General features: G+C 49.3%; 2 protein-coding genes across 2 annotated transcripts; both read left to right on the top strand.

Annotated features, from left to right (window-relative positions):
• The first annotated feature begins 1,263 nt into the window (after positions 1-1,263).
• Positions 1,264-7,844, top strand: LOC311421136 (fibrinogen-like protein 1-like protein). Its single transcript, XM_084492708.1, has 4 exons — positions 1,264-1,540; positions 3,142-3,282; positions 5,727-5,789; positions 6,773-7,844. Exons 1-4 carry the CDS (start codon positions 1,537-1,539, stop codon positions 7,399-7,401), a joined length of 837 nt encoding a protein of 278 aa, XP_084348834.1. The 5' UTR covers positions 1,264-1,536; the 3' UTR covers positions 7,402-7,844.
• Positions 7,845-11,957: 4,113 nt separating this feature from the next.
• Positions 11,958-14,544, top strand: VPS37D (VPS37D subunit of ESCRT-I). Its single transcript, XM_084492713.1, has 4 exons — positions 11,958-12,233; positions 12,947-13,118; positions 13,452-13,534; positions 13,698-14,544. Exons 1-4 carry the CDS (start codon positions 11,973-11,975, stop codon positions 14,181-14,183), a joined length of 1,002 nt encoding a protein of 333 aa, XP_084348839.1. The 5' UTR covers positions 11,958-11,972; the 3' UTR covers positions 14,184-14,544.
• Positions 14,545-19,520: the final 4,976 nt, after the last annotated feature.

The raw sequence follows: 19,520 nt of genomic DNA on the forward strand, positions 1-19,520 counted from the left end.
ACAGGGGCATAGGGGCTGAGGAAGGAGTGCTCTTCAGGGAGCTAGAGAAACACGAGGTAACAAAGAGTGGGACAAACTTTGAGTGTTGCTGGTCTGACCTCTAGGACAAAGCAAGGAAAATTTAGCATGGGTTACTTGGGGTCATGTCAAGTGGGTTTGTTTGTTTGTTTGTTTGCTTTTCCCAGTGTTTGAACAGCCTCAGCGTAATACTTTTTTTTTTTTTTTTAATCGAATTTTAATTTCCCTTCCTTCTCTTGTGTCCATCACCTCTCATCCTGTCCCCGTGCATCTCATAGCAGATTCACAGAATCACAGGGTCATACATTAATTTAGGTTGGAAGGGACTTCTGGAAGTCATCTTGTCCAACCACCTTTCTCAAAGCAGATCTATAAAGTTCACATCCTTGTCCAGTCAAGTACTGAAAACCTATAAGGATGGAAATCCGACAGCCTCCCTGGGTACCTGTTCCAGTGTTTGACCAACTTCATGCTAAAAATAGTCCCTATTTCTAACTGGAATATTCCAATATTCCAAGTTAGATCTATTGCTTCTCATCCCATCACTATGCACAATAAGAACAATCTGGTTCCATGTTCTCTGTATCTCACGAAGTAGTTGTAGACAGCATTAAGGTCTTCCTTTTGCCTGCTCTTTTCTCTAAGGTATTGATCCCTAGGAAAAAAAAAAAAAAAAAAAAAAAAAAAAAAAAAAAAAAAAAAAAAAAAAAAAGATGGACTGGAATTTCCTTTAAGAATTACATGCTGTAATTTGCAGAAAGAGGCTTGAACTAAGACCATTTACATCAGTGCCATGTCACACTTCCTAAAACTCCCTTGTGACTGCTTCTGGGGCAGTGGTACCAGGGACAAGCACAGCACATGTTGCAAAAGAGGCAGGGTGGTTGTGGCAGGCATGTCAGGAGACACATGGAGTAGTCCTTTCTGAAGTTCAGTGCTCAGATAAAAAATGCAAAATTTGCCAGGAACACTTGAGTACCTCTTTCCTGAAAATAGTACAGGATGTAAATGGGTCCCCAATGGCTGTTTAGCTCAATGCCTCCTCTGGAAAGAGCGATTTACCCATTGACATTTGATTTCCATCCAGGAAGGGAATGTCATCTGGGTATTTACTTTCAAGTTGAAATGTTCAGGGTGCTCAGAGGATACTGTTCCCTGGGGAAACCCTTCAAGCAGGGAAGTGGGAGTGGAGGGGGGTGGGAAGAGGCAGACATTGTAAATTGAGGTTGTTCAATGCACTGTCTCATGAGCTCTTAATTATTTGCTTTGCCTCTGAAGAAATATCTTCATCTTTCTAAAACACAGCCTTCTTTGTTTGAGGACATATTACTTAATGATGAAGAGCAAATAAGCCATAAACCACTGATGCTGTTGCCAGCCAGAGCATAAGTGCTGCGGTTTGGGTCTCGTGCCTCCACCCCCTTACCTGCCGAGTCCTATAACTTTCAGGCTGGACACCTCTCCAGCCAAGCCAAACCTGCCTGGCTTCCCACTCTGCAGGGTCCCCTCAGAGACAGCATGGGTGAGTGTGGGCTGGGCTGGGAGGGAATGGCACTGTGCTGCTGAATGTGCTGTGGATCCCAGAGCACTTTGTCTGCTGCAGGGCTCACTTCTGCCCACACCCTGGCTATTGCAACACTAAGTCCATTAGTCTGCCCAGACTCACTGTGCCCTGGGGTGAGAGCTGGAGCAGAAGACTGCATTTTCTGCTATGTACACGCTGTATCAGTGTAGCCTTGCAGTGCCAGATAGCCCATTTTACAAGATGCAAGTTTACCAAACATTCTTTGTAATTTTCAGTTCTGCAGAGAAAATATTAAATACTCTAGCACAGAAAATAGATTTTATAATTATTAATTTTTTTTAGATATTCTTATTATATAATATTGAACAGGTATCAAGATCTAGAGTTTAGATGATTTGAAAACACACTGCTGTCCCCAGAAGAACACCCAGGAGCGGCTGTTCTTCTCCTTTGCATCTCCATCCTAGTCAGACCTTTCAAGACTATTTATGGAGGAATGGGCCAGTAGTGGAAGGAACATTGCTTCTCTAGTGGCCTGAAGACATGATATCTTTAAACAGGTCCCTAAACACAAGTGCATCAAGACACTCAATGTCAGATAGCAATTGAGAAACAAATCAGTTGGACTGGAGAGTGATTAAAAGAGCTCTGGTGTAGAACTGTATCCAGCACAAATCATTTGGACAACTCTCAGTATTCCCAGAAAGGGGTGTTTATGTCTAGGATGGCAATGAGCACACATACTAGTTCCAGTCTGACAATGCCAGTTTGAACGCTTTCCTTCTCAGTCATCTCTAAGAACCTGCCAAACCTAGGTATCCCATGGCAGTGCTGGGATAGGCTCTGCTCCTGTTCAAACAGTAGAGGGATCATACTAGTAACCTGACAGGATGAGTTGTATCTATTATATCATGGATTTGTTTTCCCTATGAGTAGGTATCTCTGTAATGCCCCGCTGTTCAGGTACCATGATAAATTTTCTGTCATTTTATATAGATTTAATATTACAAAAAGTGTGCTGGTTTTCCTAGCTTCTCCAAACAAGAACAGTCTGGGTCAGATGGCTACATGTGGACTTTTTGAAGTAGCCATATATAGAAGAGATAATTTGCAACAGCTAGGCAGTGGCTCTTGAATGTTTCTTCTGCTTCCTCCTACACATCTGGGTTCTTACTACCCACCACCCTGGGCTGGGAGCAAGTGTACTCCCAGTTCACACCAGAGAATACATATGAATGGGAGCTGGGAGGAAAGAGGATACCTCCTTCCATCCTCACCCTACTTGTTATCTCTAGCCCCAAGACTTGGTTTTCACAGGAATTTCTGATTACAGTTACTTTGGGTTTGGACAAGGTTTTCACACCTTATCTGTCTCAGAAATCACCAACATAAGCTGCCACTGCTGATGACTCCTGTCAATGAGTATTTGGTAGTTCATCTAAGGTAGTGAATTGGGACTTTGAGCTCCAAGAGGGAGCTCTACAAATAAAGAAATTTATTTTTGTATTTTACCCTGCAAGAGTCAAGCGGGACTCATGGAAGAGTTATGTGCCCTTTCTTCTTCTTCTTTTATTTTTTTCAATTTCTTCCCATATTAGCTACCCGGTACCTTTGTCTCCTGATTTGTACCTCCCTGCTGGCTCCGGCAGCACTTCTTGCCTTTGACATAAAAAACTTACATCTTTGCAATGGCACACTGGATGAAATTATGAATCTTCACCCAGAGTCCTTCCAGCTTGGTAAGTATACCACTGTAACAGGGAGAGGCAGACAAAGTCATGTTCAGTAAGATCCTAGATAGCTCTCCACCCCAACCTGACCCCACCCTTGTGCCATGGAGGAAGGACTAAATATTACTCTATGTACAGACAATACCAATTTGCTACCAATTTAGGCTACTTTACTGGAACAAGAATAATCTCAGAGTCATCCTCTGATTGTAGCCTGCCTCATCTTCTGTGTGACATTAAGTTCTTCTGCCCATATGTGAGTGCAATAGTCTAAAACCCAGAGTTCCCAAGATCACAGGAAAAGGAACAGGTCCAATCTCACTGGCAGGAAGACCAAGGCAAGGGTGCTCTGGACAATGGGTGCTTCCTTGGAGAAGTAGTGTTACAGGTGTTGAAGTAGTGTTACAGTGTTAAACCAAACGATCACACTGTTTTGATGACAGCAAGAACATTAGCCACCTCTGGAAATCACAAGGTTAGCAGAGAGAGGGAATTCAAGAGAAAACTGAATGCAGAGGAAATGAGTGAAGTTACAACAGAGTCTGTAGTAACAGTCAGAATCTGTAGTAAGTAGTGTCACTGACATAGGCCAGTCAGATGACAGCATGGAGTAATTTATTAACTACCAGGGAGCATTGGAGCTATGAGGAAGCCTCCTTGAAAAAATGGGTGGCTGTGTGAGCAGAAAGAGATGGTTCACTTACAATGGAATATGAGTTTTTGGCAGAAAGGGACAAGGTCCAAGTGTTCAACACTGGTTTCACATCAGCCTTCACTGCAAAGGTCATCTGTCAAGAAAACGCCAACACGGAGAGCATCTATGACTGAGCGCTTGGCAAGCTTCCCTGAGAAGTGCAAGTCTGAATACATAAAAAGAAGTGTGCTCTGAGCTTCACCCTCATCTCTCACTCAGACCACTGGTATGGTTCTCTAAAAACATAAGCAGCATGAATGTAAGCTAGGTGAGCAGGGAGACATGCCAGATAAGACCATTTCAACTTGTGGAGGTATGAATCCAAATGGACAGGAAGTGAAAGCAGAAGAGAAGAGGGGCAGACTTTGACTTACAAACAAATGTTAGTGAATAGCTTCATATCGCTGTAGTAAAAGTAAATACCCTGCTTAGAAAGTGCACAGAAGTTGCAAGAGTGTTTTCCACTCTACACGGGCTCAGGCCAACCACCACATTTACTGGTGAGTTTCAAGAGATATTTAGTGAGAGTTGCAGAAAGGGGGTAAGAAATATGCCAGATAGACTGTGCCAGGGAAAACTGAAGAATTGAATTGTCCAGCTCCAAAATCAGATGACTATGGAGGAGGATGTGTTAGCAATATACAGTCTAGCTGCAGGAAGAAGTGTACTCTTGTATAGCAAGAGAAGGAATGGGCTTATACACTGTGAAAGAGGATTAAGTTAAACATTTCGTAAGAGGGAGAGGACATGAAAGAACTAGTTGAGAGAGAAAGCAGGAAGCAGATATTTGAGGATGGCAGAGAACAGCAGCTGTAGGGTTAGATGTCTGTTTCGGAGAGGGGATGGGATTAATTTGTTTGTTTGTTTGTTTGTGATGGGCATGGCTCACAGGCCTGTGATCCATGAGTCTGTTTTTTAACCATCATTGTATACACACAAGGTGTCTTTGTGAACAAGTTGCATTATTTCAATGTGAACCATCCAGCAACACCCTTCAAATTCCTTTCTGAGCCAGCTGAGCAGAGCTCCTCTTAAAGTTCCTGATACCAGAACTGGTTTTGCTGTGTCATCTCTCACATTTCTTTCCCCTCTAATCCCTCTTCTTCCTGAATCCCTTTCTAACTTCTACTGTAAATTAGCAACTGTCTTCCTACTGTTGCTACCATTATTTAAGGTTCTTCCCACACAAAGTGTGCTCTAACCATTCTCATCAAGGAAGCATCTGCCCCATACTAACATCATGTAAATTACAGAATCACAGAGAATGATTGAGATTGGAAGGGACCTCCAGAGATCATCTAGTCCAACCCCCCTGCTTGAGCAGGGTCACATAGAGCATGTTACATAGGATGGCATCCAGGTGGGTTTTGAATATCTCCAAAGTAGAAGACTCCACAGCCTCTCTGGGCAGCCTGTTCCAGTGCTCTGTCACCCAAGCTGTAAAGTTCTTTCTCATATGGCAATGAAACCTCCTGTAGTTCAATTTATACCCATTACCCTTTGTCCTATCACTGGCCACCACTGAGAATAGTTTGGCCCCATCCTCTCTACATTGTCCCCTCAGGTATTTGTAGAGGTAAATTGCCCTGAACTACCATCTGGCTGATACCTGAAGTGGTAAAGGTATGCTACTCTGGAGTGAGGAGCAACAACAGCCAAAAAATTGGAATATCATCTGGAGAAGATTATGTTCTCCCAGTAGGCATTTGATATGTACTCTCAACACTCAGTCCTGTCTCCTCTGTTCTTTTCAATTCAGATAAGGATGACAAACATGTTCGGCAGGTCAGAGACATTGCCCCTCATCCACCAGTGGCTCATGGTAAGTCTATTCTCAAGAAGTACATCTGCTCACAAGATTGCACCATTACTAAGAGCCTAGAGGCTCGTGAAAAGTGCTCAGCCACCTCAGTCCATATCCTACATGTACACAGGCTCCTGCCAGGAAAAATGTTGATTTTCTGATAGGCTACAGAAGTGTCACAGCTCATAGTCTCAGATGGACCTTAACACCAGCCATGTCCTGGATTTAATGATGAGGGATTTTAACATGAAGTTTCTATCTAAAGATCTAAACTGTAAAGTCATGCTTCATTATTTGCCTTCAGGTTATGGTGTTTGGTTATTAGCCTATTTTTGCCATTCATTTGAAGACAAGGCAGTGTGGGAAAAGGACTGACTTCATAACAGAACTCACTAAGTCAACATCAGCCCATATGACCACAAGATAAGGTTTCACTGGGTAGAAATAACCACTGGTATGTGGGTGAACACATCACTTCATTGTTTAAGGGGCTGACACTCTAAAGAATAGAAAGACTGATCAAATAAAATAAGTCAGAAAACCTCTAAAAAGCTCTTGGGTAAGCCCGAAGAAAACCAGTGGATTTGTCCTATTGAGATCACAAAGGCTGATTTTGTTATGAGCAATATGGATGTCTGGACCACACTCTGGGTTTTCTAAAATGACTATAAATCTCTAATCCTTCCGTGCAAGTGGCTTTAGAACCCAGATTTGCATTTATCTCTGTGGTGATATATCACCAACATGCTACAGGTGAATCACCACAGCACTGCAGTGGTGTGGTGGCAGAGACACTGAAATGGACAAAGTTGTATTGTGTGCTGGTTGAAGGCAATGTTTTTGATTATTTCAAGACTTTAATTTACTCCTGTTGAATATGTCAGGAATACAGCTCAGGAATGTATGTGCAATAAAATATAGGTACAAAAGAATTACCAGGTGATTTCAGTGTCTCATTGTGTGCAATGCAATGCAATAACCAGCTCTGTTTCCTGCCCCAGGCTGGCCCAAGGACTGCAGCGAGATCCCTGCTGGTAGCCGCAGTGGTGTCTACATAATCCAGCCAAAAGGACTCCACCAGCTCGTGGTGTACTGTGAAATGAATGTGACAAATGGGGGCTGGACAGTCATCCAAAGGAACCAGAAAGACACAGCTGTCACCTGGGCTGAGTCCTGGAGCACCTATAAATATGGCTTTGGGAATGTGCGCAGCGAGTACTGGCTGGGCACCGAGTATATTCATCAGATTGCCAAGCAGAAGGTCTACCAGGTCAGATTTGTCATCTGGGACACCAAAAACAACATCAAATTTGCAGACTACAACCTCTTCAGTGTGGAAGATGAATCCCATGGCTACCGGCTGAGGCTGGGCTCCTACACAGGGACAGCGGGAGATGCCATGACTTCAGACAATCCCAACACTATGCATGACAACATGAAGTTTTCCACAAAAGATCGGGATCAGGATACTTACAGTAAGAACTGTGCCTATAGCTATGAGGGCGGGTGGTGGTACTCAGCATGTTATTCTGTACGGCTGAATTTCAAGGGTGGCATGACATGGGGTAGCCTGTGTAAAGGGGACTGCAAATCCTCCCTTATCCTCATCAAACCAGCTCCATATTGTTAGTGCTTCTTCCCGCTCCTGTATGAACTGGGTGCTTTCAAAGGCTCTGCACAGCTTAAGCCATTCTGTAGCAGAGAGAAGAGCCTAAGAGTATCAGGGTTTTATTGAAATGCCACTTTCTTTTTTCTGTCTCTGAGTGGCTTCCCCTTTCTTTAGCTCTTTCCTTGTGCTTGCCAATGATTCCTTTTTATTATGTTCATAATCAAGAAAAAAAAAAAAAAAAAAAAAAAAAAAAAAAAGTGAAACGTGGATTCTGCATATACCTTCCCTGTTGGAGGAAGACACTGAACCCTGTAATGACTTTTTGTCAGTGATTATTAGTTGCCTCCAGAATTCACAATAAGCAAAACAGCTATGTGCCATGAATTCCATACACTCTGTGTCTCTCTGTGTTGTCTGGTAAAGCAGCCAAATAAATTTGCTTCCTTGAGCTTATTCTCCATTAATGAATGTCTGTTCTATATCTCTGATGTGCTCCCACTCAGACCAAAGAAATCCCATCTCAGGTGCTAGGACTGAAGCAATGGAGCTTATAGAGAGAAAAAGTCTGGAGTGTTTCTCATAGAAATGGATGTAAGAGAATTTAAAACTAGTTACACTGAGATATAGGACCTGTAAATCTGTGCAGGAGGTTTCAGAAGGGATGCAACACATGAAAGAACTCTTTACACATCATCACCATGTTCACAGTCCAGTGTAAAATTCTGTGGTGATGTCCCTGTGATGACATCATCCTGCTGGGAGTCTGTGTCTGTCAAGAGTTGGTCATGGCACCTGCATGTCTGCAAAGTTATGCTTTGATCCTACATAAAAATGATATCAAAGATGTACGTACATCTTTCTGCTGTGACCAAGAAGCACTGAACATAATGGAAGCAAAAGAAAGGTAGGTTAGATGTTAGGAGTTGGTTGAATTAGGACAGATTATAATGAGGAAAGAGCCTATTACAGGAATGAGCAGAGTGTTGCTCATCATATCAAAATTCCAAAGATCAATTTAGATGAACCTTTGTCAGGAAAGGTGCAGACTGAGCTGATGCTGTGAGGCTGCAGGACAAGGTCCCTGAAGCTCCTTCATCCCATGACACTATGGTGCTGCCAGGACATACTGTTCAAGAAGCACTTTCACCTTCACAAAGGGTTCTGGCTTTGTTTTGAGGCAGCACAGCACCAGCAGTGCTTGCTCTCTCTTGCTTGCTCTCCTGAGAGCCTCCAGCACCAAGCAATGACCCATGAAGACAGAGTGCAGAGAACTGGTGGGACCTCAGAATCCAGCCCATGCCAAAGTCTCTTACTTTGGCTGGAATCCCCACTTGGCCTTGGAGAGTGACCCATTAGAGACTCTGCAGTGTCACTTGGCCCTTTCCAGAGATGGGAGAATATCCAGCTTTGGAAACAATCCAAATTAAATCAGACATAGCCCTGAGCAGTCTGATCTGCTTTGGGGGTCAATTCTACCATGCAAGGGTTGGACTAGAGATCCTAAAAGTGCCTTTCCTGACACCAGTTATCCTCTAAGACAGAAAGGGAACATTCACTCTGAGCAAAAGCTATGCCTTTGGTTCCCTCATTATAGTGTCTCCTTGCAATGGGCACCACAGTGCAGAGAGGTAGTGCACAGGGCAGGTCAATGATGGGACTTGGCATCAGCTGGTAGAGAAACACCCATAGCAGCAGATGAGGAGAATGGGTGGCTGGAAGGTGTTCTCCCTGCCATACACTGTCCTCAGAGCAGATTTGGCTTTCAGAGCCAGAAGGCTCAATGATTTCAGGTGGCACCAGGCAGACTGAGAAATGACACTGCTGCTGCTCCTGGGCCTCTGAGGTTTCCAAGTGGAACTCCAAAACTGGACTTGCGTTTGCACGGCCAGTCTAAGGAGCAAATGATCCTCATCCCACAAAACAGCACATCCCAGTGTGCAGACAGGTTGTCATCTCTCCTACAACAGCACTAGCTCTACACAGCTCCTTCTAAGCTTTGCTTTCCAAATCCAAATGCTTTCTAAGTCCTGCTTGGCTCCTGGCTACCCAATGGTAGTGACCTCCAGCTCCCAGCAGTTCAATGGCAGCTTTACTTTGCACAGTTCCAGTAGCCAGAGTTGGTTTGAGGTGACACCTTGTATTGGGCTTACATGGCAAGGCTGTGGTAGCAGGGGAGATGCAAGGGTGAATTCTGAGAGAAGAGCCCATTAGCTGCTCCATGTTAGAGAGGAGCAGGTTCTAGATGTCTCCAAAAGGACCTGCCACTGAACAAAGCTGATCTAATGAGCAATGCTAGTACTCTGGGGGAGTACTCTGAAGGGGAAAACTTCTGTGAAACAACAGCTGGGACAAAAGAGTAAGAAAATAGGGAGAAACAAACCTACAGACCCCAAGGTCAGTGTAGATGGAGGGCAGAAGGTGCTCCAGGTACCAGAGCAGAGGTTCCCCTGTGGCCTGTGGAGAGGTCCCCGGTGGAGCAGGCTGTCCCCCTGCAGCCCATGGGTCCCACATGGAGCAGATCTCCACGCTGCAGCCCATGGAGGAGCCTCCCAGTGGAGCAGGTGGATGTAGCCTAGAGGAGGCTGTGGCCCATGGAGACCCCCAGCAGGAGCAGGCCTCAGGCTGGAGCTGCAGCCCGTGGAGAGGAGCCCACACAGGAGCAGGGGCCTGGGGTGAGCTGCTGCCCGTGGGGGACCCATGTTGGAGCAGTTTGCTCCTGACAGATGGGCCCCGTGGTATGGAGCCATGTGGGAGCAGTACTTGAAGAGCTGCTGCCTGTGGGCAGCCCCCGCAGGCTCAGTTCAGGAAGGACGGCATCCTGTGGGAGGGACCCTGCATGGAGCAGGGGCAGAGAGGGACTGAGCAGGAGAGGCAGAGACAAAGAGACTGACCTTACCAAGGTCAGTCTCCTAATAAGAGGGTGAGCTTCTCTGATGAAAGTGGTAGAAACTGGTCCTGTGGAATGGGCAAGATCCAAGGAGCAACTGAGTATGCGCAAAGACAAGAGGTCAACTAGCGGTGACGAGTAAGTCATCAATCTTCATCCCCACGACTCCCGATGACCACCACCAGAATACACTGCACAGGCGCAGATGGGAGGAGTTTATGTAAATGACTCATTGGAACTGATTTTAATACGAAGTGAGGACAGGTTATGAATACGTACAGGTGTATTGTGAAACTTCATGCATATGTAACTCTTTACTGCATATAACCAAGGCAAGTTGCTGCGTCAGGGGCGCACGACTTTGGCGGTACTACCCCCCGTGCTGCCCAGCGCTGAATAAACGTACCTACTTTACAATCTTACTGATTGTGGAGTCTGTTTTCCACGAGTCAAAGCCAGGGATAGAAGAATGGGGGCTTGCTTAATCATATTAATGATTTCTAAATAAAACAATTGTAATTATTAAAGCCAGGAATGAAAGAATGGGGCCTTACTTAATTGCTTTAAAATATATATTGCTGAGTGTCTTTGCTTACTACTGTGCAAATTGACCAAAACAAGGAGTCTTGGGACCCCTCACAGAAGATGTTTCCTGACAAAAAAGAGGAACCTGTCTCAAAAACTAGCTGAGACCGACCTTGTGGTTTGGACAAGAGCCAAGGAGCAGCTGAGTCTGTACAAAGGCAAGGGGTCAACTAGTGGTCATGAAGAGGAGTTATCGGACTTCATCTCCACAACCCCCCAACGACCACCACCAGAAGGCACTGCGCAGGTGCAGATCAGAAGAGTTTATGGAAATGACTTATTGGAGCTAATTTTAATATTGGGATGGGTTATGAATATGCATATATATAGGGAAACTTCATGCATATGTAACTTTTTACTGCATATAACCAAAGCAAGTTGCCGTGTTAGGGTGTGCATGCGTTTGGGAGCTATCCTGCCTGTTCCTAGCACCGAAATAAACCACGTACCTACTTATAACTTATTTGCTTTGAGTTATAGAGTTCTTCCGCAAATCACACAAGCTGCAGCGTGTGAGACCCATGGGCTGCAGGGGGACACCAGGGGCCTCTCCACAGGCTGCAAGGGAACTTGTGCTGCATGCCTGGAGCACCTCCTGCTGCACTCACCTTGGTGGCTGCAGGGTGTTTCTCACTCCTCTCTCTCCCAGCTGCTGTTGTGTAGCATTTTTTTTCCATTGCTTAAATGTGCTCTAAGAGGTACAGACAAACTTGCTTATTGGCATGGCTCTAGGCAGTGGCGGGTTCCTTTTGGAGATGGCTGAAAATGCCCTTATCTAACATGGAGCAGCTTCTGGACTTTTCTCACAGAGGCCATCCCTGCAGCAGTCCCCTTTCCGCCCCATCTCCCCTGTACCCCTCCCCTCCTCGCAACAAAATTCTTGCCACATAAACAAAACAAGCATGCACAGAGCAGATGCAGTGCGGGATGCAGACAGCAGGTGCAGCACGCACACAGCGAGGTGCAATGCAACACAGGATGCACACAGAGGGTTCAGTGCAGGATGCACGTAATGGGTACAGGAAGCACACAGCGGGGTGCAGGATGCACAGAGCAGGTGCAGCATACACACAGCGAGGCGCAGTGCAGTGCAGCGCAGGAAGCACACAGCAGGCGCAGCATGCCCGCAACCCAGGACAGTGCGTGGCGGAAGCGCCTCGATCCCGGCGGCCCCGTTAGGGCAGGCGGGGCGGGGCGGAGCTCCGGCCGCGCGGCTCCCGGTGACGCGGTCGGCGGCGGGCGGCGGGGTGTCCGGCCCATGGCCCGGCCCCTGGCGCCCCCCGAGGCCCCGCGCTGCTTCGCGGCGCTGAGCACGGTACAGCTGCGGGCGTTGCTGCAGGACGAGCCCCGGCTGCAGCGCGCCGCCCGCCTCAGCAGGAAGGTAGGGGCTCGGCGGGGCTCGGGGCCGCCGGCAGCTCCGTTCGAGGAGCGGGGCTGGGCGGTCAGGACCCCGGCCCTCTTTGGCCGGGCACTGGCCGGCCTGGCGTCCCAGCCGCGCCGCCTCGGTCGCGGGGGAAGCTTTGTTCGTTTTCGCGGCTGCTCCGGTGCTGCTGCTGCCGCCGGGAGGGGTGGGGCAGCAGCCATCGCACCCATCGAAAACCTGAGCGTGGTCAGAGCCTCTGCCCCTGCTGCTCTCGCTGTTGAAGCAAAGCCGCGATTGCAGGAGAACGGCAGCAAGGGAGGAAACGGCCGAGGGATGTGCCGCAGCCCGGGGGTAGCAGCTCCCCGCCTGGACCCCTCTCCCAGCTGTCCATTTTAAAGTTAATGTAAGCCTGTTTTCAGCATACTTCCACTTGGCCTGCTCTCCACTTTCCATGGGTGGAAGATGTGTGTGCAGCAAAAGGGGGTGCCTCTCTCCTGACGTCCTCATTAGCTAATGAGGCCTTTCAGGAGCTGTGACTCGCTGCAGAAGGGAGGCTGGGTAGGCCAGCTGTGAGCACTGCTAACCTTCAAGGTAACCTATCCTGTGCTGTGGATGAGTTTTTCCTAGGACATGACCCTTTTGAGGCAGAGGAGATGGTGGGGACGGGGGAGGTTTTGTGGCTCAGAGTGGCTTCAGCTTTGCCTCCTGGTGTGAACCCTGCATCCCCATAGTTTCAGAGTCTGCAGCTGGAGCGGGAGATGTGTTTGGCATCAAACAGTACCCTGGCCAGGGAGAACCTGTCCCTGCGCCCACAGCTGGAGGACGGGAAGGCTTCCTTAGCCATCAAGTACCAGGAGCTACGGGAGATACAAGAAGCGTGCTGGGACAAGCAGCAGCGCCTAGGTGAGTGGGGGGTAAGACAGAGATGTGCAGGGCTGGCTGGCATGTCCAGAGAATGCTGCATTAACAGGAAGGCCAGGGTGGGCTCAGCACCCTCAGACGTGCATGGGGATATGGCCCATTCATGATCAGGAGTGGTGTAAGGTGTAACTGGTGCTCAGCTGCCATGGTGAGATACAAGCTCTGCTGTGAAGATGGCTCCAGGGATGTGTTTGGGGGCTTTTTGTTGAGGAGGGGAGAGCTCCCCTCATGCTTGGGAGTGGGAAAGACCACAATCCCAGCAGTGGGGACATCTGTGGGGAGGTTTTTTGGCAGCTCTATCCTTTCCCGGCACAGAGACGTACCTGGAGAAGTGGAGCCCACAGAGTGCCCTTGGCCAGCTCCAAGCCAAGCTGGATGCCTCCGAGGCAGAGTCAGAGGTAAGTCAGATAAGGCCCCTGTGCTACTGCCCCTTCCTCACCTGGGGCCTGTGCCCTTCTGTGTGCAGGACCCTGGAGAACAGTCCAGGGGCTCAGCCACCTGGGCTCCCTCCATGGTCCCACAGCTCTCATTGCTTGACACTGCCCACTGCCTGTCCTGCAGGCACAGATGGAGCAGTTCCTGGCCCAAGACCTGCCCCTTGATGCCTTTCTGGAATCCTTTTGCCAGAGTCGCACACGCTCTCACATCTGCCGGGTGCAGCTGGAGAAACTGCAGGAACTGCTGCAGAAAGGCAGGGCAGACAGGGACCCTGCAGGCCCTGTGGGGTGCCCAGGTGTCCAAGTCAGCCCATCGCCAGTCCGCCTTGCCCCTCTGTCAAGCAGAGCAACCCCCAAAGACCTCCATCTCTGCTACCATTTTGTGCCTGCCTGTCTTATCTCCTCAGAGGCTGTTGCGCCCTTTGCCATGCCAGCTATACCTCTGAAATGCCATCTCCCAGCCCTGGGAAAGCAGCCAGCAGTCCCCTGCCCTGACACCCCTATGGACTTGCCCCTGCGCCTTGTCCAACATGTCCCCCTGCTCAGCCCCCGTCCTTTCTGCGTGCAGCAGCTGCCACGCCACCAGAAGCAGGAGCCACCACACCGATAACAGAACAGGGACAGGGCTGTGCCCTGTGGGCTGCATGGTCTTGGCCAGGGAGCACGCAGGGGTGTCCACAAGGCCCTGAGGGGCTGTGGTGGCTGTTGAGCACGTACAGGGGGTGGGTACTTGTGGAGAAGGACCTGCTTGGCTGAGGATGCGGTGGGGTAGCAAGTGTGGCTAGGCAGTAGATGCTGCACTTAGTGAGCTGTTGGGAGGGAAGATATTTCTGTGTCCACAGCAAGAGGAACAGTGATGGGAGATGGGGGTGGGGGTCAGTAGAACCCAGGTGGGTTGGAGGAGGCAGGGAAGAGGGCTCAGGAGCTCTGGGTGCCACATGCTTTCTAAATAAAGACTTTTTTCCATGCTCTGTGTTCTCTTGTTGGCCTGTCTGTGAACAGATATACAGGAGGGGTGGGGAGGAGGTGCCCTGGGGGGCGACACTTGCCAGGTTTGGAGGTGACCGTAGGCAGCGCCCTTGTGCTTGGTCCAGTCCATCAACATTGTGAGGATAGTGAGGGCACAAGGAGGGTGCAGGAAGTGCAGGTCTCTCCCCAGCCCTGCAGTTTTTTTAGTACACATTCCCTATCCACCCTCTTGTACTAGTCCTGGCTCCCCAGGGACTCCTCTGGGAGTCTTTAAACTCATGCAATGGATGGTGAGACAAAGCTGGGAGGAAGCAGGATAGTCCTCAGGCAGCCTACTTGCTCCGTGTACTGGGATGTCTCTTGTGCTAGTGTGTTGATGCTGTTTCTAGCCTTTGATTTGCTTTCAGGCTCTTATGCTTTCAATCCGTGTCTGGTTGCAGGGTTTTTTGTTTGTTTTCTCCAGCTGTCTATCTACCCTCCAGCTAGGAGGCCCTGTTGTGCAGACAGCTTAGAAATCTTCCAAAGAAGCACAGGGCTCTGGCTTCAAAGCACCCCAAAATATGGACTGTAGGCTGGTAGTGCTTATCACCCCCTTTGCCATGCAGCTTACAGAGTCCCATGAGTGCTCCTGCACCCAGGGAGGAGATGGGCAGTACTGGGGTACCTCACCCATGGGGTACCTCACCCATGGTACCTCACCCCATCATCCAAACCCCTGCCCTCACCTGTGGCACTGAGGCCAGTCATTCAATTTAACCAGTTCAAACAGGTTTAAGACTAAGATAAATCAGAAACCAGCCACCGAGATGAATGCTGTCACTTTATTGGCAGGCCAGAAGATTGTGGTGGCTGGAATATTTGTTGTTTTGCAGAACACCTCCTTTCCAGGGTCCCACCGTGCTCAGTTTGTGCTCATCCCTTCAACAAATGGTGCCAGGACATGGCTGACTGCTGGTCAGGCTCTGGCTTGCCCCACAACACTGATGTGACCAGGGAAATAAGGGGACTGAGTAGGAGCACATAGGAGGCCAGTTTAACTCTCAGCTTTACTGTAAGGAAGGTTCATGCTACAGATCTCAAGAAGTTGCTATTCCTCCAACCCAGTGCCCTGAGGCCAGTGCCCGGGCTCTGGCCAGAGCCTCTGTGCAGGACACATTGGCCAAGGGTCCTGGCTGTGGCCTCATTATCCCTCACTACAGTGTTTGCACTGTTGCTTTCACCCCACAGACCATTATTTGCACCTTGTGCAGGCATGGAAGGACCTGAAGCCACTGAAGCGCAATGTTACCATACCCAGCTCCCAGAGAAGGGAAAGGGCCCGGCAGGTGCCTTGGGCATGGTGCTGAGTGCCTAGTGCTCTCTTGCAGTACCGCCCACGGCACACGCAGGGAGGATGTGCACAACCTGTCCTGGAGGACCCTGTTGGCCCAAACCAGCATCTTTTAGAGGGTCATTTTGGTCTTTGCTTCATCCTCCTCTCTGTGGCCACTGGCCAAGTCCTCTCCTGGAGCAAACTCCACGTAGGACCACCTCAAGGCTGTGTCTGGCAGGGGCTGGGATGCACAGTGTCCTGGAGCCCCCCAGACAGCCATCCAGGCTCCCTCAGGGGCTGCATGGGAGGCTGCCTGAGATGACTGGGAGCTGTGGGAAAAGCATAGGGACATGGGCCCAAGTGATGTGCATGTTGAGCTATGCGAGCTGTGAACGTGCACACAAGAGGGGGTTCTGCTGGGCAAGCACAAGGCTTCTCCTTAGGGATCTGGATGCTCATTTGGGAGAGGAAGGCCTTCACAGCTTTTGAGGAAAGGCACTTGCAAGACGAAAACACCCCAAGGAAATGGTACGAGGATAGAGCATGCCAGAACCCAGATCCAGACACCTGTGTGGGTTGAATGTCAGTAACACTTACAAGCTGTGTCAGTTCCCTGCAAGATGGGACCAGAATCAGCCCTGGGATGGGCGCTAGAGCATGTGACCATTGAGGAGCCAAGCCATCCAAAAAACAGCCAGGCACAAATGGTCGGTCTTTCTACCCAGTCCCTGCCTTGCATGGCTCCCCAGATTGGGCATTCCCAGACAGTGCTGCATGGGTTTATCAGCAGCTCCAGAACAACCTGCCCTAGCCCAAGCAGCTACTGAGTCACCTTACAGTGAGTGCCAAATCCGGTCCCATGAGTGAATCCTCAAAGTGAGCAGCTACCTCTCCCAAGTCCAGGGAGGTAGTGTCTCTATCTTTCTGAAGGTAACAGTCCAAAACCACAGTGATTCAGGAGCCTTTGCTGAGTTGCAGCAGCCCTGGATGGCTTTCTGTCTGTAGGAGTCCTGCAGCACCCCTGGGTGCTGGCCCCACTCGGTGGGATGACATGGCTAGGCCCTGGCACCCCAGTAGTCCATTACCTTTCTTCATCCAAGGCCGCCTGGCAGACTCTGGCACAAGATGAATCTCCTGCACTGAGGAGATTCTTCCAAGCCCCAAACCTGGAGCTGGGTCTATCCAGCTTGAGGTCAGGGCAGTGGTCCTGATGGGAAACACACACAGGGTTAGTGCAGTGCATGCCTCTGGAGAGCACAGCACCATTGGCTGCCTGCCTCTTGGCTCCCAGAGTACATGGACAGCACCTTGTCATTCTGGCAGCTCCGGTCCCTTACACAGGCAGACCTGGGAGGACAAATTCCTGCACAGAGCCACAGGATGGGAGCATCGGTAACAGGTAGGAGCTGGCAGAAGCAGCAAGGGTCCTGCTGGGGAGGACGATCCTCCTGTGACTCTCCTTACTGTGCAGTGACACTTTCAGCAGTACCCATGCCCCACGGGGCCACCGCCCACCACCACAAGACCTGTTGGGGTGGGGAGGCAAAGAGGAGATTTGCCTCCACTTGCCCCAGGGAAGAGGAAGAGCTGCTACTGTGTGTGGAATGTGCCCCCACATTCATTCCTGCGTCAAACTGGGGAAAGGTGGTCTGGAGCGCAAGCCCTGCTGGCTGTGACCTCTCTGCCCTCCCCAGACAGGTAGGTGAGCAGCAGACCCAGCCTGGGAGGGAGAGGAGACCAGGCAGAGAAGGGCTACCCCTGTCAGCCTCCCAGAGACCTTTTGAGACACAACCCTGCTCTGCTGGAAGATAAAAAAGCAGGATGGAGCTGGCCAGCAAGTGGCATAACCACAACGAAGTGCCCCAGCTGGGCCTCCCTGCACAGCAGGTGCTGAGCTGGCAGCCGGGCTGTTAATAGGGAACTCCATTAACAGAGGAGTTGCCACAGGGGAAGTTGCTGATGGGAAGCTGCCTCACCTGTCCCTACAGCTGCAGGTGCTGCCAACCATGCAGCCCTTCCACAGGACCTTTCACTGGGGCCCAGCAGCAGCAGGGCTAGGGTACAGAGGTCTGCCCAGCAACTCCAGGGCAGGTGAGCATTGGGGCTGCCACCTTGGTGCTGTTCAGGACCCTGCTCACACAGCCTGCTCCTTTCCGGGCAATGCCCTGACCTTGAAAGGTCTCAGGTGGTGGCAGGCTTAATCCAGACTTATCTCAGTTTACCTGGAGCTTTCATTCAACTTAGTGTAGCAACAGCTAAACTCTCCTTTTCTCCTGCTTCCTCCCCTTTTCCACCTTAAGCTTCTGATGTTGGCAACTCACACAATCCCTTGCCATTACACCAGTGCTGTCACAGTTAGATACTGATGGATTTCCTCTGGCACTCATAGCAAAGGTACCCCACAAGGACTGTGCTCACTTGGCAAATGGAAAACCAATCACCCCTGGCAGCTTTCCATTAAGGAAACAACTTGGAAAAGAGGAGAAATATTAAACATGATGACAGTATTAACACAAGACAATGAAGGTGTAGAAACTTCGTGTGCTGGGAGGTGACAGTAGGTCTGTGAATCTGGACTACCTCCAGCCAGTATGTGCCTGATCCAAAATCTATCCCAGAGCAGCAGAGCACTCAGGCCCAACCAGTACGGAGATGGTGACCTGGAGACCAGTGTCCTGGTTTCAGCTAGGATAGAGTTAATTTTCTTCTTAGTAGCTGGTATAGCACTGTATTCTGGACTTAGAATGAGAATGTTGATAACACATCAATGTTTTAGCTGTTGCTGAGCAGTACTTACATCAAGTCAAGGTTTTGCCTGCTTCTCATACTACCCTGCCAGCAAGGAGACAGGGTGCACAAGAAGCTGGGATAGGTCACAACCAGGACAGTCAAAAGGGTATTTCATAACTTATGGCATCATGCTGAACAATAAAGCTAGGGGACTGCTTGGGGAATGGCTGGGCATCAGCAGATGGCGAGCAATGGAATTGTGGATCATTTGGTGACTTTTTGTTGTTGATTACTGTTTATTGTTTTGTTTTGTTTGTTTGTTTGTTTTCTTTATAAAACTGTCTTTATTTCAGCCCATGAGTTTTTGCTCTTTTCTTACACTGCCCAAGCCACTCACAGTTAGGTACATAGATTAGCTCAGCTTTGGCATCTGGATACTTCACCCTCCAATTTCAGACACAAGCATCAGGCATAGAGCAGGAGAAACAGATGGCTTATAGGAGTGCTTCTCTATCCCCAGCGTTAAGCAGGGAGCACACTAACTAGTCGCAGTTCCTCCTGTTCTGTGCAGCACCAACCCACTCCCTGCCTGCAAGTTAGTTCATAGCTGGATACAGGGCTTGACTGCAGGAACAGCCCACAGCCCTGGGCCTCGGCACTATACACAGGAAGATCAATCTTGAAGACAAGTGTTTGGCAGGGCTGCCTTGAAAAACCTTACAACCCATACCAGGAACTAGAGATGTATTCCTGTACAATACCCACTGCTTTGCATGGCTGTTGCCAAGCTCTTCCAGCCTGCAAAAGACTATTACTCGCCAAACTCTGACTGGGAAACAGCCTCTGGTCTTTCAAGAAACTTGCCTTATTACAGCACAAAAATACATCAGCGACGGCACTAGCCAGAGCTCTAGAAGCTTTCAATTCATAACCAAA

The sequence above is a fragment of the Aythya ferina genome (assembly GCF_964211825.1).
Source record: "Aythya ferina genome assembly, chromosome: 19".
NCBI classification, from domain to species: Eukaryota; Metazoa; Chordata; class Aves; order Anseriformes; family Anatidae; genus Aythya; species Aythya ferina.

Excerpts from the sequence above, each read along its gene's own strand:
- LOC311421136 (XM_084492708.1), top strand. Across the intron at positions 3,283-5,726 it reads CCCAGAGTCCTTCCAGCTTG|ATAAGGATGACAAACATGTT; the intron begins GTAAGTATACCA and ends TTTTCAATTCAG. Across the intron at positions 5,790-6,772 it reads TCATCCACCAGTGGCTCATG|GCTGGCCCAAGGACTGCAGC; the intron begins GTAAGTCTATTC and ends TTCCTGCCCCAG.
- VPS37D (XM_084492713.1), top strand. The coding sequence starts at position 11,973 with ATGCCCGCAACCCAGGACAGTGCGTGGCGGAAGCGCCTCGATCCCGGC. Across the intron at positions 13,119-13,451 it reads GGACAAGCAGCAGCGCCTAG|AGACGTACCTGGAGAAGTGG; the intron begins GTGAGTGGGGGG and ends TTCCCGGCACAG. Across the intron at positions 13,535-13,697 it reads CCTCCGAGGCAGAGTCAGAG|GCACAGATGGAGCAGTTCCT; the intron begins GTAAGTCAGATA and ends CCTGTCCTGCAG.